This window comes from Carettochelys insculpta, chromosome 1 (assembly GCF_033958435.1).
Source record: "Carettochelys insculpta isolate YL-2023 chromosome 1, ASM3395843v1, whole genome shotgun sequence".
Classification (NCBI taxonomy): domain Eukaryota; kingdom Metazoa; phylum Chordata; order Testudines; family Carettochelyidae; genus Carettochelys; species Carettochelys insculpta.
The window spans coordinates 188676836-188700096 of NC_134137.1; the positions used below are offsets into that span (position 1 = coordinate 188676836).

Sequence of the window (23261 nt, forward strand, 5' to 3'; positions counted from 1 at the left end):
AATTTTGGGGAAGAAGGGGCCTCCAGAAGAAGACCTTCCTTCTGGAACCCCCCCGCCCCGGGGCCACGTGCCTACACGGCATTTTGGAGTCTGGAAGAACGGTCTTCCAGACTCCAAATCACGTGACATTATGCTAATGAGGTGGGGGAATTTGCATCCATGCCTCATTAGCATCTTTCACTCCATGTATTAGCATGCCATTTCTGAAGGAAGTGGCCTGTGTAGAAACAGCCCCAGAGTGTTGCACTAGGCAGTACAGTAAGAGAAAGAGGTAGGCAGCCTTCAGTGGAGAAATAACAGGTTAAGAACTATTTAGAAAAGCTGTATGTACAGAGATCCAGGGGGCTGGATCAAATGCATGTGAGGGTACTAAGGAAACTGGCTGATGTGACTGCAGAACCACCAGCCATTATCTTTGAAGACTCATACCAATCGGGGCTAGCCCTGTGTGATCGTCAAAAGGGCAAACGTAGCAACCATCTTTGAAAAAAGGGAAGAAAGAGAAACCAGAAAGCTACAGACCTGTCAGCCTTACATCAGTTCCTGGAAAAATCATGGAGAAGATCCTCAAGGAATCCATTTTGAAGCACTTGGAGGTGAGGAAAGTGATCAGGAATAATCAACTTTTATTCACCAAGGACAAGTCATGCTTGACCAACCTGATTGCTTTCTGTAAAGAGATAACTGGATCTGTGAATAGGGGGAAAGTAGTGGACTTAATTTACCCTAACTTTAGCAAAGCTTTTTATACGGTCTTCCACAGTATCCTTGCCAGAAAGTTAAAGATGTATGGATTGGATAAATGGACTATAAAGTGGATAGAAAGGTGGCTAGATTGTCGAACTCATTGGGTAGTGATCTATGGCTCTGTGTCTGGTTAGTGGCTGGTGTCAAGTGAAGTACCCCAAATATTGATTCAGGGGCTGATTTTGTTTAACTTATTTATTAATTACATGGATGAGGAGATGGATTGCACCCTCAGCAAATTTGCAGATGACACTAAACTAGGGGGAGAAGTTGACAGGCTGGAGGGTGGGGATAGGGTCCAGGGAGATCTACAAAAATTGGAGGATTGGGCCAAAAGAAATCTGAATCAAGGACAAGTGCAGAGTCCTGCACTTAGGATGGAGGAATCCCAAACACTGCTCCAGGCTGGGAACCAAATGGAAGTGGAAAAGGACCTGGGGATTACAGTGCATAAGAAGCTAGATATGAGCCAAGTGTGCACTTTTACCCAAGAAGGCTAACAGCTTACTGGGGTGCATTCATTGAAATAATGCCAGCAGATATAAGGAAGTGATTAGTCCCTTTTTTCTGAACTGATGAGGTTGCATCTTGAGCATTGCATCCAATTCTGGGTCCCTCATTACAGAAAGGATGTGGATGCACTGGACGGAGGCAACGAAAATGAACAGGGCGCTTTAGCACATTACTCACAAGGAGAGGCCAAAGGATTTGGGCACATTTCATCTACAGAAGAGAACCTGGGGAGGGATTGATAACTGCTTTCAACTACTTGCAAGGGGCTTCCAAAAAGGATGATGAAGAGCTGTTCTCAGTGGTGGGACAGATGACAGAATAAGAAGCAATGGTTTCAACTTGAGGTGAAGGGGGTCTAGGTTAGAAATGAGTTAAAAAAAAACTAGCTCACCAGGAAGATGGTGAAGCTGTGGAATGGGTTACCCAGGGAAGTGGTAGAATCACCTTCCTTAGAGGCTCTAAGTCCCAGGCTGAGAACGCCTTGGGTGGGAAGATTCAGTTGGGGCTGGTCTGCCTTCAGCAGGGAGTTGGACTCCTGCAATCTCTTCCACTGTTACATTTCTATGAAAACACACATCTGGATATCATGTGTTCAGATCTCAGGACTGCATGAAAAACACACCACATTGGCATTAAAGTGTAGGGTGCCAAGTAAAATAAAATAAAACAAAACAAAATAAAATAAACTGAAAGCCTCAGTGATGCACATAGAGCCCTCGGTATTTGGTCATGGAAGCACTTCATATAGCTGTAATCTGCCCTATCAGTGTAGCACTTTGACTACAATTAGGACACAGGAAGCTTCGGAGGCACTCACAATAGGGTCAGGTGGGGTGGGCACAAATCTGTGCTATCTTGTTTGCTTTCCAAATCACCCAACTGATGACAACCAAGTACAAATAGTAAATTATTCTGTTGAACAGTGTGTAACAGTCATTTCAAGAAATCAGTATGTGCCACTATTAGAGCAGGGAATACTGCCATCTTTTGATCAGGAATCTGTTATGTTCTGGGATTTTTCTAGGTTTCTAGTTTTTTTTTTTCTGTTTGCTTTTTTTTAAACCAAACATGGTTGCTGGCAAAAACTCCTCTTTGGGCAGGCTAGCCACTCCATCTCTTGGTCAGGCATAAGGGGCTGGCAACAGATGGGGTTTTTGCTGGCAGAGGCACATCTACACAGCCTGTTTACTGCCAGTAGCACCCTCTGCCAGCAGCAAGATCTCACATGGCTATGCTAATGAGCTATGGGAATATGCTAATGAACATCCAATTGCAACAGCAAGACTGCTCATTAGCATGAAGCTGCAGGCAGGACGTCTCCTTGAGTGCCAGGATGAGCTGATGTTCTCAACTCCATTCATATGCTGGCCCCAGCACTGCCTGAGGCCACCCAGGCCATTTGCAAGCCAGAGCTCAGAGCTTACTGGCTGGAGCTGAATCCTTGCAGGCTTGAAGCAGAGGGACAGGGAGGGCATGGCCCCAGAGTACAACATGGGTAGGGCCATAGCCTGGTTCGGGGAGGCTTAGCCTCCTCTGACGTATAAAATTGCTGCCCATGAGAACAAACACCTCTTAAAGAAGAGCTTTAAAACATTACTTAGAAACACTAAATTTTTAGTTGAATACCAATCTGCAATTTTAAAAGATGAATGGTGTTACATGCCCAAACCCTCTGGATATTCAATGGTAACCACAATAGAGACTCCCTTGCTGTTAAGTAATTACTAGACATCATTAAAAGAATAAAAATGTACCGACAATGAACTGAAAATAAATTTATATTTTGAATTCATTTTTCTTCTATAATCATTTCATTTTACCTTATTAATTTCACTTTAACCTACACTTCCTTGAGGTACTTTGCTAAGAAGTGGCAATTGCAGGAAAGCCTGGATTTGGAATGGCTCTAAGTTCCACTATGTTTTCTGCCTAGCCACTGAACATGTCAGATAAATGGAAGGAGCAGGATTAATCATGCCAGGATGATATCAGTCCTAGTCATCTTTTCTCCTCCTCAAGGACAATTGCTCTTATAATCAAAAGCAACCCAGCAGAAAGCCTGGATAAAATGTAGCCTCTCCTTCCAATCACACTGGTAGTTTAAGTCTCCAATGGGGATTAGTGAGAATAAAGATACTATGAAACTATGTATTTCCATTATGTCTGAATGTACGATATGCGAAGGATGTGACAGGAACATGTTCTCTGTGACTGCACAAACTGCACAAATCAATGAAAAAGAGCATGAGGAAAAATCTGTTAAGAATATTAATTTTTGAAATAGAATTAAGATGGTTATGAACTAGTATGAGAAATGAAACTGGCTCTAGTCAGAAATTAAAGTGCAGTATACATTTATACTTCTTGCTTAAATGAAAAAATGCAAAGGTATATGGTGGAAATTATGTTATTCTAACATGTAAACCAAGGGATCAAAAACTCATGGTCAGTACCAATTTGTCACCGATACATTGACTTTGGGATTCCTGAGAATTCCTCTGTTGGTTTCAACAAATCATTTAATTTATCTGTATCTGGGTTTCTTTATCTGCAAAATGAGACACACTATTTTTTCTTTAAACTATGCAACACAATAATTATGGTACCTATTTCCAAAAAACTATAATGGGACTATTAAACTCTTAGATGTGAAGGACAATATTTGTTATTACTATTGAAATGCTGAAAAAATTGATCAAAAATCAAGATTCAAGATTTCATAGAATCTCAAAATGAATGACACTTTTCCACCCTTTTATTGTGGCTGACACCCAGCATCTTAGCAGCTATAAAAATGTTAATCCAGGACTGTTTGCTACAGGGCACTGGCATCAATATTGGACTGATGACAATGTCTTCAACCTTTCTTGTCTGCATGCCAGAACTGAAGTAGGAACAGCAACAATAGCCAAACTCCAGTATGCAGATGATTGTGCTGTACTTACACAGAAAGGAGAGTCTACATACCGCCTTTTAATTGCTTCTCTGAAGCTTGCAAAAGCCTATGAACATCAGCAAAACAAAAGTTCTTCACCAGCCAGCTCCAAGACAATTATCAGATACAGCAAGGGAGATCTACACTAACAGAGAAGAAATGGAAAATGTACAATACTTTGGCAGCCATCTCTCACAGAGGCAGACATAGATAATGAGATTTATGCCTGAATTTGCTGCATCAGCCTTGCCTTTGGCAGACCATCTCAACAGATATTTAATAATCAGAACATCAGAACTCACTTTTATTTTGTAAAGTGGCAGTAATCCCAACTCTGCTCTATGGCTGCAAGACTTGGGTGACCTATAAAACACATCTCAGCCGCCTGAAAGGCCAGCACCATCACTTTCTTAAAAAGATCCACAACATAATGTAGCAACAGAGAGTAAGCCGTGCTAGTCTATACACTATCAAAACAAAAAGCAGTCAAGTAGCACTTTAAAGACTAGCAAAATTGTTTATTAGGTGAGCTTTTGTGGGACAGACCCACTTCTTCAGACCATATCCAGACTCAATATTTAAGACACAGAGAACCAAAAACAGTAAGCAAGGAGGACAAATCAGAAAAAAGATAATCAAGGTGAGCAAATTAGAGAGTGGAGGGGTGGGGGGGGGAAGATCAAGAATTAGATTGAGTTAGGTATGCAGACGAGCCCCTATAGTGACTCAGAAAGTTCACATCACGATTAAAACCATGTGTTAATGTTCCGAATTTGAATATAAATGTCAATTCGTCCACTTCCCTTTCTACAAAGGAGCGATAATTTCTTTTCAGTAACACACATACCTTGAGGTCATTGACAGAATGGCCCATTCCATTAAAATGTTGACTAACTGGTTTGTGGATCTGGAGTGTTTTGATGTCTGTTTTGTGCCCGTTGACACTTTGTCTAAGGGAGTTAGAAGTCTGTCCAATATACAAAGCATCTGGGCATTGTTGGAACATGATGGCATATATGTTGTTAGTAGAGGAGCATGAGAAAGTGCCCATGATTCTGTGAGTAACCTGGTTAGGTCCAGTGATGGTATTTCCAGAGAAGATATGTGGACAAAGCTGGCAGCAGGCTTTGTTGCAGGGAAAGGATCCAGGACTGGTGTTCCTGGGGTATAGACTGTGGCTGTTAGGGGAAATAAGTCAATTTCAAATACACAGTTCTACCTATGGCATTTGCATAGCTAGAATCAATGTTACAGAAATAAATTATTTTCCTAATATAGATCTAGCCTCTATACTCTCCTGTTGACCTCCCTTCCTCCATGTGATAGCTGATCCCAGAGAGATTGATTTTTGCATATCTTTACTAGATTCACAAAATCAAACTCCAGAAGATTGGCCCTGACTGGGTCAATCTTCCCAGAAGTACAGAAATACCTTAGTCTTAAAGGCACTACAGGACAAGCTTGTTTCTTTGTTTGTTTTAAGTGTATTATGGGAACCAAATGTCTTGGGAGATTGATATTGAAATAAAGAAGCTTTCATCCTTAGGACACCAATTTAAATATGGCTAAGGTCAGCAGAAGTAATTATCATTGGACAAGAGCTCTGCAGTCCAGGCAAATTAAGTTGTGGTCTCAGTTCATTCGCTCATGGATAGGAGTTTCCATGATAAAAATCTTCACTACAAATGGCTGTCTAACCAGAGTGGCAATAAGACAGAACTATTCTCTCTTTACTAGAGGTGTTCCCTTCATGCCAGTAATAAGTTTCACTGTTTAGGCATTGTGAAGGAACATGCACTCTATTAGAGAACACTTGATCTGGAAAGAAATATTGGGCTTAAGTCACACAGAACCATTCTTAAGTATGATAGCACCTTTCAACCTTTCAAAAAGTAATAAAAATGTAAATGCCAAATAAAACAGTCAAAGTGATACAGCATTTTCATCAGGTCTAACCACAATGCTATGTCATGTCAAAACAAGTCAACTATAATGTATCTGAAATATTATCATCCTAAATTGTGCTTATGTACTATACATCCAAATAAATAAACAAACCCACCAAATAACAAGCTAATGGGTTCGAAGATTTTTCACTTTTAACTGTAGAGAGATTTCTGGCATTTCAAATTTGTTTGAATAGTTAATCACATCCAGAATTGACAGTAAATTCCAATAAATACTCCAGTAAATTCCAATGAATGCATTCTGATTAGTTCTTTTTAGTGTTAAAAGTTAACATAAAATACTACCGCTTCTTTGTCAAGGAAGATTGCAATACAATTCAATTTTGGACATTATTTATCATTCCAAAACTCTTATTTTAACAGAGACCTTTGACTACATTATTCTACTTTATTCACCTAAACATAATACTGCACTCTTCCGTATTAATTTTGTGCTTCTAATTTGTTTGTACGTTTCTGTAGCTTATATGTTCTGCATAATGAGGCCCAAGAACAACTGCCGTAATTAGATAACACTACATTGGACTTGGAACATAAAGGCAGAAGTAAAAATGATTTTTAAAAAAGGAGTAACCACTTTATAATCTCAATTGAACAATATATTTCGTATCACCTTAGATGTGTATTACAGAACCACAGATTTTAACTACAGGATTTTCAGAGTACAATTTTTTTGTTCATTATACCAGCAATGTGGTAAAAACATTTTCATATAAGAAGTACACAGAGAAATACATTTTCCTATTTACTCAGGTGCAACACTGAGATGTTAAAGGAATACATATTTTAAGAGAACACACTTTCAAAAACATACCAGTATTGCACAAAGCACAGAGGTCGCCAACTGAATATTGCTCGTGAACAACTAAATTGAAAGCTATTTTTCATTATTCAAGTTAACAGCTCCAACTTTACTTTTTAAGTTTTCGTTTTGTTTGCCATCCTCTCCATCTCCTGAATCCTGCATAAATTACTTGCTCCAATTCATCAGCCTGAACATTTTTTCATTTTAAGATATACTTTCTATTACAATGAGTAGCATGAAAGCCAGGAAAAAGTTATCAAGCTCAGACATCCAAATATCATTGTGACCTTCTTGAAATCAATGGCAAAGATCTCATTGGTTTCACTGGGACAAGGATTTCATCTTGTGTATTAAGCATTGTTAATATTGGAAGGACATCAAGTTGAAGCAGGAATTACCAATAAAATTTGCCCTTCCATAGAGAATGTACTTCTTTCATTAATAAAAAAAAAGGTAAACAGATAACAAAATGTTAGAACTTACATTCAATATCAAGGTACATGCTCTTTTGATGTCCACCAATTCTACTTGCAGCTTCACAGTCATATCTGCCTGAATCTGACAACTTCACATCTTTAATATGCAGTGATGATTTTCCATACTGCCCTTTGACTTCTATGCGGCCATCTGGGCTCTGTTTACATTGATTCAAGAAACAGAGAGTTTAATATAGATATCTAAGTATTTGTTCTATATATGAAACACAATTAATAATTACGACTGAATATACACTAATTGTGAATGCAGCTCACCAGATATGGTGAAATAAATATGAATGATTAAACAATTTAAGCAATTTCAAAAACCTGAAAAATAAGCAAATTAAACAAAGATCTAAAGAAAAGAGAAGCTCTGATTCTAGACTCCATGATCAAGGTAATGAGAACACTGCCAAACAGTTAACCCCCTCTCCCCTGCCCATTCCAAAATTTCTCTTTTGAGATTGATATTATCTATCTGTTAAATTCCAAATGACATGATTCTGATCTCACTCACAAAAGTGTAAATCAGGAGGAGTAACTCCCCTCAAATCAGTGGAATTGCACTGAGTTAAGATCTTTGCAAATAAGGTTACAGTGTCTCTCTCAGTTCTCTTTCATGTCAGTGAGAAACTCAAAACTCCAAAATGAAAAGGGAGCTACTGATAGTGTTATTATTATTTTTATTTCTTCTAGAAGCACAAATTAGTTGAGAAACCCTTGTCCAGTAACACTGCAGGCACCTACCAGGAGGGGGCAGAAAAAAAACAAAAACAAAAACAAAAACGCTCTCACTATTTGCCAACTTGGGAGTTGGGGAGGTTATATGGATGGTTGGCAGAACAGATCGGAAAAATATATATATAAATCATAAGCCTATACGAGTACAAAAATAGATATTGAAAATTAGGAACATCTCAATTTTAATCCTGGCTCTGCAGTTTACCTGCTTTATAGCCTGCAGTAACTCACTTTGCCTCAGTTCTTTCATCTGTAAGAAGGGGATCTGATACTTATCTTTCAGTTGTGTTGTCAGGAATAATTAATTAATTGTTACACAATACCTTAAACATCTAAAGCAATTTGAAGTGCAATCCTGTAAACACTTGGGCTACATCTAGATTACAGCAATTTGTCAACTGAAGTTTCTGTCAGAAGATATCTTCTGACAAAAGTTCAGTCCACAGATCACAGCCAAATTGCCAAGTGGATTGCCAGAGCGATCTGTTCAGCCAACAGAGAGTGGCTGGACTGCCCAGTCACTCTCTCACCCACAGTCAACAGGAAGCATAGCAGAGAGGGCTGCTCCGTGACCCTGAAGCCCTATCTGTCAACAGAGGATCTCCTGGAATGTCCACAGCTGCCTTCCGTCAAGAGATCTGTTAACTGAGTCATCATGCCTCATGGGGAGTGGAATAAGACTGTTGACAAAAGTGCTGTGTTCTGTCAATTTACTGTCGATAGAATGCCTTGGGAATCTGGATGCTTCCTGGGTTTTGTCGACAAAACAGCTGTTTTGTTGACAAAACCTTCTAGTGTAGACATAGCCTTGCTGTAGGATTCCACGGCTTACTACAGCAAGTGTTCACATTGTGTTTACTAGTGTTGAAGGATTTTACCTTATTTCTACATGATTATTTTCTGAATTAATGAAGGAAAATGACTTACAAATCTGGTCACAGAATTGTTCACATCAAAACAATATAGTATCAGCAATATGTATATTGGAAACATTATATAAACTATTGTCTTCATCCCATCTGAGAATCCAGTAGCTCTGACCTTACTTTTTTGTGTAGAGTACAGTGGGATTTTGTGTGGACAGTGGGATTCTGCATGGCTGAAGGGGCTTGGGGTAATAGAAGTCAAGGCAGGTAAGGCTCCCAAATCCCTCAGATGGCTGGAACTGAAAGGAGAGCACTGTATCCTATTATGTCAGTCTTCAGTGCTGCAGACTGTGTTAAACACGTGTATCTTCAAGTCACCAAAAATGTTGATACAAAATATCAGAATTAACAAAGTCGCCAGTGAACAAGCTACTAGATAAAGAAATCTTAATACTTCTTTTTTGTTGCAGAGTTTTTCATTTGTTGTAATGTTTTAAATTGCTTTCAATATATTTATTTGCAGATGTGGCATGTTTTCATTTTTTAAATGTTTTTGAAAGCTTATGGTAGTTACTTGTTTGGATTCTGTCAGATTGGTTCTACTTTAAAAAGTGAAATGAACAATATATTGAGAATTCTCCATCAAGTTGGTTCCTGTTTAAAATATAAACTGAAACAAAAATCCATGTTTCAGGTGTTTGGCAATACATTCTATTTTCTTATTTTACCTTGTGAACAGTATTGGATCATATTGGGTAACATTTAACATTATTATCAAAGAATTCCTATGCTGAAACATCTTCATCACTTGTGAATGTATCTTTACATTAAAAAGTCACAGGTACAATAGAGAGTGGTTAACAGCACTGTCCATTCATTAAAAAGTAACATTTCACAAGAGTAAGGTAGTTCAAAGGAAAAGGAAAAAAATGATGATTGATGAACAGGGTGCAATATCTGATGTTAGGGTTAATACCAGGAGGTCACATTCTAGTTCAGAATCTAGCACGCAGCTCTGATTAAAATATGTCTCATAATTAAACTTGAAGCTTCTAGTTCTGACCAACATACAGTAATGCACTTCTTCCATAGAAGAATCTAAATCTAATGTTTCAGATGCAGCTGTACAGAGTAATAAGAGATGTCAATAATATTTAAATTGAAATATCTGCTCTTTTAGTAAAGGCCTGAAACAAAAAATAAAATTCTATTTAAAAAAGCACATATGAACTTAGAAAGACTTTCTTATTGTACAGTGCTATCACACACACACACACACACACACACACACACACACACGTGTGCACAGTATTAAATCATTTTACCTTCTTCCTTTTACAAACAGATTGCGGCAATGGTTTCCTTTTTCCAACAGTGGCCAATGCCACATCTTTCAGAAAAACAGTGCAGAAAAAGACACAGTTAAATGTCCAAAGCAGAAGTTCCACCATCAGTTGATTTATGTCCTGAAGGATGGGGGTGTGCATGTTTCCATTATTAATATTAATAGATAATCCCTTTTCTGTGTTTAGGATCACAAGTAAAAGTGAAGATATTTTCATTAAGAAGGAGAACAACAGATTTATCGAGTGTTAATGCTAAATCTTTTGGCCCACCAAGACTATAATAAGGGAGTCAGTGTGTAACAAAGAAAAAAAATGAAGGAAAATAAATAAATACTCATTGAGAAACTGAAGGTGTTATTTGATTTATTTTTTAGTGTAAATAATTTCTACTTTACCTTGGTTCCCTGACTTTTTTTAAAAAAATATTTTAGGAAGCAAATAGATTTTAACAATGTTTCACGCTACATGTGTCCAATAAAGGTCTCTTTGGGGCTAAAATGAAGTGTCAGAATATCACAATGAACGCACAGCACATGCTCTTGAAATCAGATGGGATTCAGGACTGCTTTCTCTGTGTATTTATGGATTCATGGTTTCAGAAAAGGAAAATATATTGTGCATACTGCTCAGGATTATTCAAAAGGGTAAACATTCTAAAACAAACAGTTAATTTAAAAAAGTAATTTATTTCAATATTGTTTCTTTAAGTTGATTATCACCACAAAAGTATATAATAAATAAACCAAACATTCTCTTTATATATTTTGGCCACTACACCTCATTGTTCTATGGTTCAGATGAGTTTCGTATATTCACTTTATTAGAAGAGTAAGAAGTTTTAACTATTTCCAAACTACCACAAATGGTCAGAAAGACCATATTTCCTTGTTTTATTCTAAGTAAATTTAATAGGTCAAATTCTTCTCTCTGTTGTACTTGTGCAAAACCACTACAGTCTGTTGGTTACATAGGTGCAACTAAACAGAATTTACCTTAATATTGGTAGCTAATTATGATATTACTATTTAGTTAAATACTAAGATTACCAAAGCTAACTAGCTATAAAAATGATTATTCTACTCTAATTGTTTACCTCTCTGACATTCAGTCCCTCTCCAGTATATGTAGAAGCGTATGAGCCAGTGAATAACCAGCAGATACTAAGGGAAGCATATGTTCTTTTGAATAACAGTGAAATGATTTTTTTCCCCTCATTCCAGTGGCAGTGGCCTTTATTACAGATTATATTGTTTACTTTTCCTTTATGGCTATGTCTACACTAGCCCCAAACTTTGAAATGGCCACGCAAATGGCCATTTTGAAGTTTACTAATGAAGCGCTGAAATGCATATTCAGCGCTTCATTAGCATGCGGGTGGCTGCGGCACTTCGAAATTGATGCGCCTCGCCGCCGCGTGGCTCATCCCAACAGGGCTCCTTTTCGAAAGGACCCCGCCTACTTCAAAGTCCACTTATTCCCATGAGCTCATGCATATTCTGTGCTTGATTAGCATGCGGGCGGCCGCGGCACTTCGAAAGTGACGCTCCTCGCCGCCGCATGGCTGGTCCTGACAGGCTCCTTTTTGAAAGGACCCCACCTACTTTGAAGTCCCCTTATTTCTATGAGCTCATGGGAATAAGGGGACTTTGAAGTAGGCAGGGTCCTTTCAAAAAGGAGCCCTGTTGGGACAAACCGCGCGGCAGCGAGGCGCATCAATTTTGAAGTGCTGTGGCTGCCCACATGCTAATGAAGCGCTGAATATACATTTCAGCGCTTCATTAGTAAACTTCGAAATGGCCATTTGCGTGGCCATTTCGAAGTTTGGGGCTAGTGTAGACATGGCCTATAAGTCTCTGGTATGTCTTTATTTGGTTTAAGAAAAGGGCATATGGGCAGGAAATCAACATTTTAGGGAAATGCACTTCAAAAATTGGTAATATGTCTACATGTCTGCATTCACATGATCTGATAATTAGAAAATTTGTATTATAATGTTAATTGCTATTTCAATTTCATTGTGTTTGTCAGGAAATTGGTTGCCTGCTCTTAATGCCTGGCCTAGTGGTAGAAAATGATTTTGTGTCACTTCTATCCAACAAAATTAGCTTACTCATTTACTCTGACTTTATTGACATATTAATATACACTAGAACAGTGAAAATAATCAGAATTTTTCTAGAGTTACCACATTAATACCACAGCTATCTTCTACATTAACTCTAGAGAAACCATGATGTGGTAACTGTAGTCCAATGCTTCAATATTGCCACTGTACTTTTTATTTTTTAAGCATAATTGGGTGAAAGTCATCACCATTGGAAGTTATACTGTGGCCATCCACAATCAGTTCTACTATTCTGTGCTGTAACAGTAAACTATTAACTAATGCATGTACCTTTAAAAAAGGCATACATCCCATTCTCTCGACTCACAAGAGGACCACAGATGGCAAGCAAGCCCAGAAACTGCACTTCAGGTAATTCCATTGTCTAGCTAGGTTTTTATGATGGCCATCACTGTGCTATCTTTCTGCATGGTTTCCAGGGCTTGAAAAATATCTGTCCCCTGGTTAATTATTATGTAAAGGTCCTGTTTCGCTGGGCTTGTCTGATCCCAATACCCATATATAGCCACAGCAGCATGGTTTACTAGTCAATACTCACGGTGATACAGAACTAAGTGTGGGCTGGCAGCCCAAATGTAGGCACTTGGTCTGTGTGTGGATGTCACAGAACACACAGGAAAGGAATGCTGATTCAAGCAGCATTACATAACCTCCTTTAATGTGGTGTTCTACAGTTCTTGGATAGTAATGAGCTGTCTAGTGTAGCTCCTCCCAGTGTCTTCTCCACTACTCCAAGGCAGACCCCCCCACACACACTTCTTTTTTCAATCTGGCCCATTTTTTTCCTGAAGGGGAGCGAGGCTAATATATGCATTGTGAAGTTTCCTTTTCCTTCCATGTGGCCTTGCTATGGTTTATTTTGTTTTGGTCATACACTGAGGAGTATTGTGCCACAGAAATTTACAAACTTACATATTCACGAACAATAAAAGATATATCAGAAAAACAAGCTAAAATATGCAACACTGTATACTTCAAAATATACCTGGTATTAATGTAATTTTAAAATTGATATACTATAAACAGGGAAAACCCAGAAAAAAGGACAACTTCTGTGACACAGGATATACTGGAGTTTCAACCATTTAAGGCAGGCCTCAGTATGGACCTATGATCTCATCCAGCAATAATGCTTACTGTATTTCCAAAAGCTTCATCTAGGGCACTTTCAAAATGTAGGATTAGAAGATAGTGATCTCATAAATAAGGGTTCCACTAAGCAATCCATCCCAAGATATCTGACTGGAATATATAAAACCTATTCAGTGAACTAGAAAGTTTAACCTCTCAGAGCATGACAGCCCAAGCATTTTGAATTGTGATAGCAATCTAATTCCATCAGCCTTATTTACAGAGACCTAGAGATTAAATATTCAAGTTACAACAACCTGACAAGAACAAAATGAGATTGTTCTTTATAGATGTTGAAGTGAGCTCAAAGTTAATAACTGTGTAAAGACATGATAAAATCTTTCCACACAGAAATCAAGTTGAGAGGTTCTCTACATGGATACAGTTTCCTTGCCTCAAAATTCAGTTCATCCCAAGTGAACTCCATCAACTACTTTAAGACAACATCATCAGTCTGGTTACCCACATATGTGTGGGATCAGTAAAGGAAACTATGTATTTACTACTTGCACTGGTTTGTATATAAACTGTTACCTGATTTTTCCCAGTGTGATTCCTGTATTTTCTCCAAATATTTGGTATCTTATTTCACTGTTGTGGTGTTGTGTGGAACGTATCTTCCAAGGTGCTCAAGAGAGCAATGGTTTGCGGATAACCTCATATATAAGAGTTCCACAAGCAACTCTCATAGGTCACAAAGAAATGGCTGAGAGAACACTCTCCTGTGGGTGGGGGAAATAGCAGCTTTTGGTGTAAACCAACTTTTAGAATTAATCACATCCTCTGATACAGAGTCTCCAAGGGCATGATTGCACTGATGTTACAAGCTCAAGCATATAATTTATCAGTTGGTTTATGTTAACAGATTGTGCACAATGAGATGATGGCTGGAACTTCTTCTCTTCCTGTTTCATAACTGCAGCAGGCTGCAACTGGTGTGATGTGGAGGACATAGCTATTAGGGAACGGTTTGATCAATCAAAGTCAACCAGCTCCAGATGTGGGATTACTGGACCAAATGAGATGATATTGTACACTTGCCAGAATGTGCATTTTGAGTTGGCTAGCAGTACCGTGGCAGGTGAGAACAGCTGCATTAAATAGTGACTGGATTGTGGCTGAGATTTGATAGCATTGTTTGCCTGGTGTGAGCAGCTGTGACACTGCATTGATTATCTTTCTCTGCTATAAAGCTCTGAAAAGATTTATATTTTGTATGGCCAAATACTGGCTCTCTATTAAATTGATAAATTTAAAATCTAGACAGGTTGAAAATATTTTATTGGTTCTCATATTAGAGTTTAAAACTTGTTTTTATGATGCAAGTATCATGACTCCCCAACTCTACTACAGTTTAATGCCTACCATTGTACAAAACCACCACACAGAGAACTTGCACCTTCTCTGATAGGCTTCAGTCTTGTTTTGGATGCAATGAACGCCATGTGTCAGGCACCAAAATGATCAAACAAGATTCTAGAATTTATTTTTTTTCTTCTTAAATACATTCCCATAATTGTCCTGAAAACACACAAAAATCTTTGTAGCACTTAAAATATTTCTGATCCAAGTTCTTCCAAAGCAGTGGTCACAGATGGTAACAGTAGCAGATTCCAAACAAGAAGACCTTTTAGTTTATGCTTAGTTCTTCATTCTTCCATTCCCTGCAGTCAGATGGTTCCTATCTATAAAAGCGAGGAACGATTATTATATGGTCTACTGATACTTTGCACAAATGATCCTGAACTTTCAAGAAGAGGTATAACAACTGAAACTGATGAACAGAATGGAATTTTATAAAACACAGCCATTGTCAGGAGAATTGCTGCTTTCAGTTGCAGTTGAACTGGCATCCACGAGAGAGCAAAAACTTCAAACTGGACGCTTGTGAATGATTCAATATGACGTATCTAAACCAGCAGATACAATACTGCCCATATAAGCTGGTCCTTGAAGTAACAATGTAGAAGAGAAGAGTTGCCAACTGAGTTGAAGGTACTGAACTGGCATAACATTCCAGAAGTCCAACAAAAAATAGGTGACCAACAATTCCTAGTCTGAGAATCTACCTTTGATGATGAGAAAGGGCTGTCATTCACAACAGCCTTCAATGTGCAGAAGCTGATGGAAGCTCCCTTCTGGTTGGAACATTCACAACATTCCCCATATTCTTCAGGTAAATGTATTCTATCCATGTACCTGTTGGAAACAGCAGAAAATTCCATAGTATAGCTATTCATTTATGCCTTAATGTCCAGCGAATCAGAGTAATGCTATAGCAGAGTCTTGAACTTGAATGACTTTTACGGAAGACCGTTGAAGTCATGTAGAACAGCAGCTGGTTTATTACAGATTTCAAGCAAGCAGTAATCACTGCAGCATGCTGCAAATTCCCGAAGGGGTAGAAAGCCGCTTTTCCTTTTTTCCAAATGTGAGAACTTATTTAGACTCACACATTAACTGAAGGTCTACAGTGTGATACATAGGAAGTCATGAAAAAAAATAAAAATAAAACCTAGTCTGGAATTAAAGGGACTTTGTTGCTTTGACTTTCTTTCCATCTGCAATAATATCAGATATTTTCAATGAATTCAAAGAAGAAATGCAAGCAGATGCTATGAAGATTTTTATCATTCATAAAAAACTATATTCTTGAGAGCTTCAGATGGCATTTAAGAAATGACAACACTCTGTAAATTGACCCTTTCTTCCTTTGTGCTTGTGCTTAATTGCAACATTTTAGCTGGTGAGTATTCAGGGAAAACAACACACTCCACATACCAAAATCAAACACTACGATATAAAATGGAAGATCGGCTGTTATTCTTGTAAGAGCCCACTTTGGTTTACTTGCTACTACTAAGGAATGCAAAAGGGTAATTATGAAATAGGAACACAGTAGCTGTTCATTCACAATCATCTGTTATAGACATGAAAATCAAAAGGTAGAAGAGGGTCAATGAGTAACAAGAGCAATTATATTAGCAACATGCAGTAGAACTTTGCAGAGATGATGGGCAAAACATGCATTTGTGGCAATAAGAATTAAAAATAAAAATAAAGAATCAAATGAAATATTTGAATTACATGTACTTCGATATATGAAGCTCTGTTCCTGAGATAAACAACTCCATTCTACAGTGCAGATGAGCACAATTTACAGGAGAAAGATCCTAAACCATGTCTTACCCAATACAGGCCTTATTTAGTACAGTCATCAAAAATAATAGTTTTACTACAGAACCACATCTAATCTGAGATGTACTTAGTGAGACAAGATACTCTGGCTACCAGGGGATCAGACATGGACAGCTATATTACACCTTTGTGCTCCCTTTATCTTTGGAAATGCTGTGAGCCATTTCATACTCCAGCATAAATTAGAATAGTCCAAGAATCCATTAGGCTATTTGGAAACTGCCAGAATGAACACAGTCCCATAACATTAGCAGATATAGGATCCAATCCTGTTTAGATTCCAATACTTTCACTCATCAGAATCTAGGTGCTAGTGATCTGTCAAACCCTATCAACATGAACAAGAACGACCACTATGATTCCATGGCAATAGTTGTACAAAGTAGGACTACTCTGATCAGAAACTTTGACCAGATGCTACTTTTACTCAAATCCATAGAAAATTTGTCTAAATCAACCTTCCTTCCCCAGCCCCCATGCTTTGTAATGATCCATAGGAAAGCTATTAATTCAAAAAAAAAAAAGGACTTTTAAAAAGTCTAATAGAGCAGAACATTTCTATATGCTCACTCTCTGAAAATGGGGATAACAAGGCTCTAGACAAGTTTTCTTCTTGCTGCAGTGGTATCACCTTATTTCTCTATGGGAAACTTTTTTAAACTGTATGTAATGGCAACAGACCTGGGTTGCTAGTCCCAGAGATAGAACCTGTGAGCATCAGCTCTAAAGCCCTGCACCCTACCACACAAGCTAAAGGCCAGCTGGCTCTCAGCCAAGGCTGTAGAGCACAGACTTCACTCACCCCAGATGAGGTCTCAGTGCCTCTGGATACTACACATACATTCAGAGAAACATTTAACAGTGGCCACATGTAGGTCACCTCCCAGCCTGCCTCTGTTTTTAACATTTTTTTTTAAGTTCTAAAAGTATTTTGAAGATGACACGAATGCTGATGACTGTCCCTTGGGACTTCTGAAGGTTGCCATAATGCACTCAAGCTTCAACAGTAAAGATCAGACGTCGTATACACTGAGTAAGGATATGAATCGGTCAACAAATTTAGTACCTTGATCTGTGGCTAGACCCACCAGCAAAAAGGTCAAAATGCCATAAGCAGTGGAGCTGACAGCCACTAGAAGCCCTGGGACAAGGTTGCTGAGGGCGGGGGGGGGAGCGCCTCATCTTCAGAATAGCGGAGAGGGCAGGGCCTCAGTACCGCCTGGACCACAGTGCTGCCCCCTTCCCTCCTGCCTCACAGCCATGCTCAGCTAGAGCAGCACTGCTGCAGCATTTCAAAGGGGACCAGAGTTCTGGCCACTACTGCTACCACTTTGGCAGTGGCAGTGGCCAGAACTCCAGGCACCTTTGAAAAGTCAGACCCGTGAGCAACTGTTCCCTTTGTTCCCCCACCCTCGTCGGTGGGCGTGGCCATAAGATTTATTTATTTGATTTTGTTTGTACATCTGACGAAGTGGGTCTTTGCCCACGAAATCTTACGCTCCAAAAAATGTGTTAGTCTATAAGGTGCCAGAGGTCTTCACATTGCTTTTCTTTATTTTCTAATGTGTCATACTTTGGAAAACTGAAAAGCAGAATGACAAGGGGAGAGCACTGGGACGAGGTCTCCTTCTTTCCAGAATGATAACTCTGAGTTCACTTATTTTAACATCTTCCTCCTCATTTGTGCACAGCACATTTATAACTTTGTATTTTAAAGGTTCCCACAGCTGCTTCTCTGGCTATGGCAACTCTCCTAGGCATAGTTCTGCAAACCACTGGGCACTTTCACGAGGTGTTGAGTTCCCTTAATTCCTATTCAAGTCAGTGACAGGTAAGAACACAGAACCTCACAGGAGTGTGGAGCTTCTTGCAGTACAGGGACAGCAGAATGGGCCTGGAGATGTGGTGCATAATACACAGATAAACTAACCATTTTTGGGAAGAAAAATAAAACTCTGAGGCTATGTCTACACTAGCCAAATACTTCGAAATGGCCATGCAAAAGTTTACTAATTAAGCACTGAAATACATGTTCAGCGCCTCATTAGCATGTGTGCCGCCGCGGCACTTCGAAACTGACGTGGCTCGCCGCTGCGTGGCTCGTCCAGTCGGGGCTCCTTTTCGAAAGGACCTCACCTACTTCAAAGTCCCCTTATTGCTATCTGCTCATAGCCCATAGCCAGCGCATCCGCTCATAGGAATAAGGGGACTTCGAAGTAGGCGGGGTCCTTTCGAAAAGGAGCTCCATCTGGACATAGGAGAAAGATCATGGAGGCCAAACATAGGCTGCCAGCTAACACATTAAAGTCCAGAATCTTCATGTCAGCTTTTTCTGAAATGCTAGAGAGGCAGAAATACAGGTTCATGATGAACAGATGGGGCCATGCTTTTGGGAGTTTCACTGATGGGAACAAACAAGATCACATCCACAGTGCACTAGGCATTGCACAACCATACAGTAAGGCTTAGCCCAATCCTGAACAGTTTATAACCTAATGCAAAGCCAAATGCTAGATTTGTGATTAGAGAGTTAGTCCTGGGACTACCAAACTCTTCCCCCATAGTGCTACTGAATATCCATTGGACTAGAACAGTTTTTAAGCTCTGTTGATCCTAACTGCTGGCCTACAGTCAAAGGCTCTGCAGTGTACTGGCAATGCTCTGAGAAAACCACACCTCTGTAAATGTTAAAGTTAGATTGTCAAGAACGAATAAATTGATTAAATCAAGTTCAGAACTTCCTATGTTTATGTGGGCAAGATCTTCCACTTTCTTTATAGAAAAATCTCTACTATCTTGCACTCAACTGCAAACATAACTTACATTAAAACACTTCACCATCATCTTGGGAAAAAAATAAAAGCAACCTTCCTTAACCAAAATGCAAATACTGAAAATAAGTTTAGACAACTATTAACAAAATCTAAAAATATATTAAAAACACAGTAGTTTGTCATATAAAATCATCCCAACACTGACAATTATTTTCCGGTTCTTAGTCTGATTTGTATGTATTTGGTGTGCGTGGTGGCAGGAGGGCTACATCTACACTAGATCATGATTTTGAAGGGCATAACTTTGAAAACCACCTTTCAACACCTTACAACCTTACAACAGGGGCCCAGGGTGGGGTTTGTGGCAACAAGACTTGCAGGGAGTCATGGAGCAGGGGTGGGGGAGGCCTTACTCCTCTCAGGGTGGAGGGCCAGAACCTGTGGCAGGTGCAGGAGCCCCTACCATCCCAGGTCCAGGGTCCCCGTAGGGGCTGGGATGGGGGTGGGACCATGGGAAGGCAGGGGTGCAGGAGAATTCCAGTGGGCTCAGGATCAGACTCAGCAGGGGGACACTGGGAGGGAAGGTGGAGTACGGGAGTGAGGGAGCCAGCTCACCCTGATCGGCATAGGCTACCAGCCAGTGGGCCAGTGCCAGTCAGCAGGCCTGTCCGATGACCCTGGGGCCCTGTGGGATACCAGTTGCTGGGGGTGGTCCCTGCATGCGTGGGGCATACACTGCCCCCACCCTTCTCTCCCCAGGTGTGCATCTTATGGTGCTGTCCATGGGGGCAGGTGCTTAGTGCAGTGTGTGGCCCCCACCAGGGCCCAGGGAGCACAACCCTCTGGGGTGCATCCAGATTGGAGCTGGCAACCAGTGAGTGGCCCATTACTGGCTGTGGCAGAGATGGGTGCCCCCTCCCTACTTGCCAGGGCATCCAAAATGCATGGGACCTACCTGAGGATCTCTCCAGGAACTTGGGGGGAGGCCCAGATGGAGGGGACCCAGCTGGACATCTCGGATGACAGAGCAATGATGAGGGTCCCATCGTTGGAGCTCTCCTTATCACTATGGGTTTCAGGTTCTGGGCCTGTCAGGTGGGGAATGCTGGTGGCTGCAGGTCCTGGCCCTCCTTGGGCTCGCTGGTGGGTTCTGGATCTGGCCTGTTGGTGTCCAGGATGTGGGTGGGTGGTGCTGCCTCCTTGGGCCCCAGGAGGCAGATCAGCTCAGCAAAGTGGGAGCATGTGGTGGTTGCTGTCCCGGAGCAGCTGGCCACATCATAGGCCCAGCAATAGGCCTGTCTTAGCTCCTTTACCTTGGAGCAGACTTGGTCATCTGTGCTGGCAGGGTTGGCCCCAGGAGGTCAGGCCAGTTGACCGCTGGCTGAAGGCTGCAGTGTTCCAGCATAAGGTGTTGGTTTGGAGCAGCAGCTCCTTATCCTGCCAGAGTGCTAGCAAGTCCTTCACCTCCTCCTTGCTCCAAGAGAGGCCTCTTCTTTGGGCCCTGACTGGCTCCTGGGACCACTCAGATGGATTGGAGGAAGGGCCCTGGGAGGGTGTGAGGCTCCTGGCTGCTGGACATGCTGCCAATGGGGCGCTTCAGGGAGCTGTAGGGTGTGCTGGAGAGCATGCTGGAAGAGGCTTGTGCTCTCCCTGCTCCAGCACTCTCTCAGCTTTCTGCCATGGGGTTTTTAGGTCACTGCATGTTTGAATGCAGCTGGACACATAGACAATAAAATGCCAGCTGGCAGGCACCACGAGGACCGCCTCTTTTGAATGAGTGACCCGTGCAGCACCTGTATACGTTCTCTTTCGTAAGAGCCTTTAGAAAGAGGGTGCTCTTCCTGAAACAGGAAGGGAGGAGGAAATTCGAAAGGTGTGCCACGTTCTTTTGAAAGTACTTTTGGAAAGAACACTTTTTGTGTGTACATGCTTTGCGGGATCTTTAGAAAGAATCCCTTTTTATGAAAACTATTTTGAAAGCACATGCTAGTGTAGCTCTAGGCTCTGTGTGTGTGAGAGAGCGAGAGACAGAGACAGAGACAGAGACAGAGAGAACTGGAATTCCAGCCCCCTACACTCATGGCAGCATCAAGCACCACCTAGACCATCCCTGATAGGTCTTTCCCTAAACTGCTTTTAAAAATCTCCAGTGACAGAGATTCCACATCCTCCTCAGGTAATTTATTCCATTACTTATCCAATATGACAGGAAGTTCTTCCTAATGTCCAACCTAAATCTCCCTTGCTACACTTCAAAACTACTCCTTTCCTTCCTATCATTAAATGTTATGAAGAATATTTTTTCTCCCTCCTCCTTGTAACAACTTTCTAGTTACTTGAAAACTGTTATGTCCCCTCCCAGTCTTCTTCTTGATAGACTAAACAAATGAAATCTCTTCATTCATCCCTCATAGGTTATGTTTCTAGATCTTTATTAACTTTCTCCAATTTGTCCACTTCTTTCCTAATATATGCTGCATAGAATTGGACACAGTACTTGAGATGGAGCCTAATCAGCACAGAGTAGAGAGGAAGAATTTTTTATTGTGTCTTGCTTATAACACTTCTGATAAAGCATCCCAGAATTATTTTTTTTTGGTGCCAAACATGGCCACATTGTTGACTTATAATTAGTTTGTGGTCCACTATGACTTCGGGATCCCTCTCTACAGTAATCATTCGTAGACAGTCACTTTCAATTTTTTTTATATTTGGAACTATTCATTCTTCCCTAAATGGAGTACTTAGCATTTGTCCTTATTGAATTTCTTCCTATTTTCATTAGATCACTTCTACAGTTTTTCCAGATCATTCTGAATTTCCATCCTATCTTCCAAAGCATTGTCAACGCTCCCCTCCTCAGTTTATTTCATCTTCAGACTTTACAACTCTAGTCTCTATGCCATTATCATTGATAAAAATTCCGCACAAAACTGGTCCCAGAACTCATCGCTGCAGAACCCCACTTATTATACCTTTCCAGCATGATGGTGAACCACCATTACCTTATTAGATAACTCTTCCCAGAAGATAGTTCAGTACCCTTACAATAGTAGCTCTACCAAGCTTGTATTTCCTTAGTTTCTTAATCAGAAATCCATGAAATTCTGTAACAAAGGTTTACTGAATTCCAGATGTACCAAATCTACTGCTTCTCCCAATCCACAAGAGTTTTTAATAAGCAATCATGTTGGATTGACAGAGTGTGTTCTTTAAAATCTGTGCAGACTGTTACTTATAAGCAGGTGTTTGGAAATGTATTCTATAATTATTTGCTCCATTATCTTTTCTGACATAGAAGTTAAGCTGACTGGCCTGTAATTCCTTTGGGTGGTCTTTATTTTCCTTTTTATAGAGTGTCACTATGGACATATCTACACTACTTCTCCCTTTCAGAAGGGGTACGTAAATGTTGTAGACAAAAAATGCTAATGAGGCACTGATACGAATATTCAGTGTCTCATTTGCATAGTGGCAGCCACCCAGAGGATCAAAAATGCTGCTTTTGAATTGAAAACTATCTGTGTAGACAGGGTTCTTTCGAAGGAAAACACTGATTTCAAAACCACCCTTCCTCCCCCTCAAAAAAATTACATACCCCTTCTGAAAGGGAGTGGTAGTGTAGACATGTCCA

The 23261-nt window shown here is 40.2% G+C and overlaps 1 protein-coding gene across 1 annotated transcript in view; it reads right to left on the minus strand.

The window, feature by feature from the left end:
• NCAM2 (neural cell adhesion molecule 2) overlaps positions 1 to 23261 on the minus strand; it is a 591660-nt gene that overhangs the window by 175565 nt on the left and 392834 nt on the right. The window contains exon 9 of the mRNA XM_074983463.1: positions 7451 to 7601. Coding sequence (XP_074839564.1) covers positions 7451 to 7601 — 151 coding nt within the window. The remainder of the gene's footprint in view (positions 1 to 7450; positions 7602 to 23261) is intronic.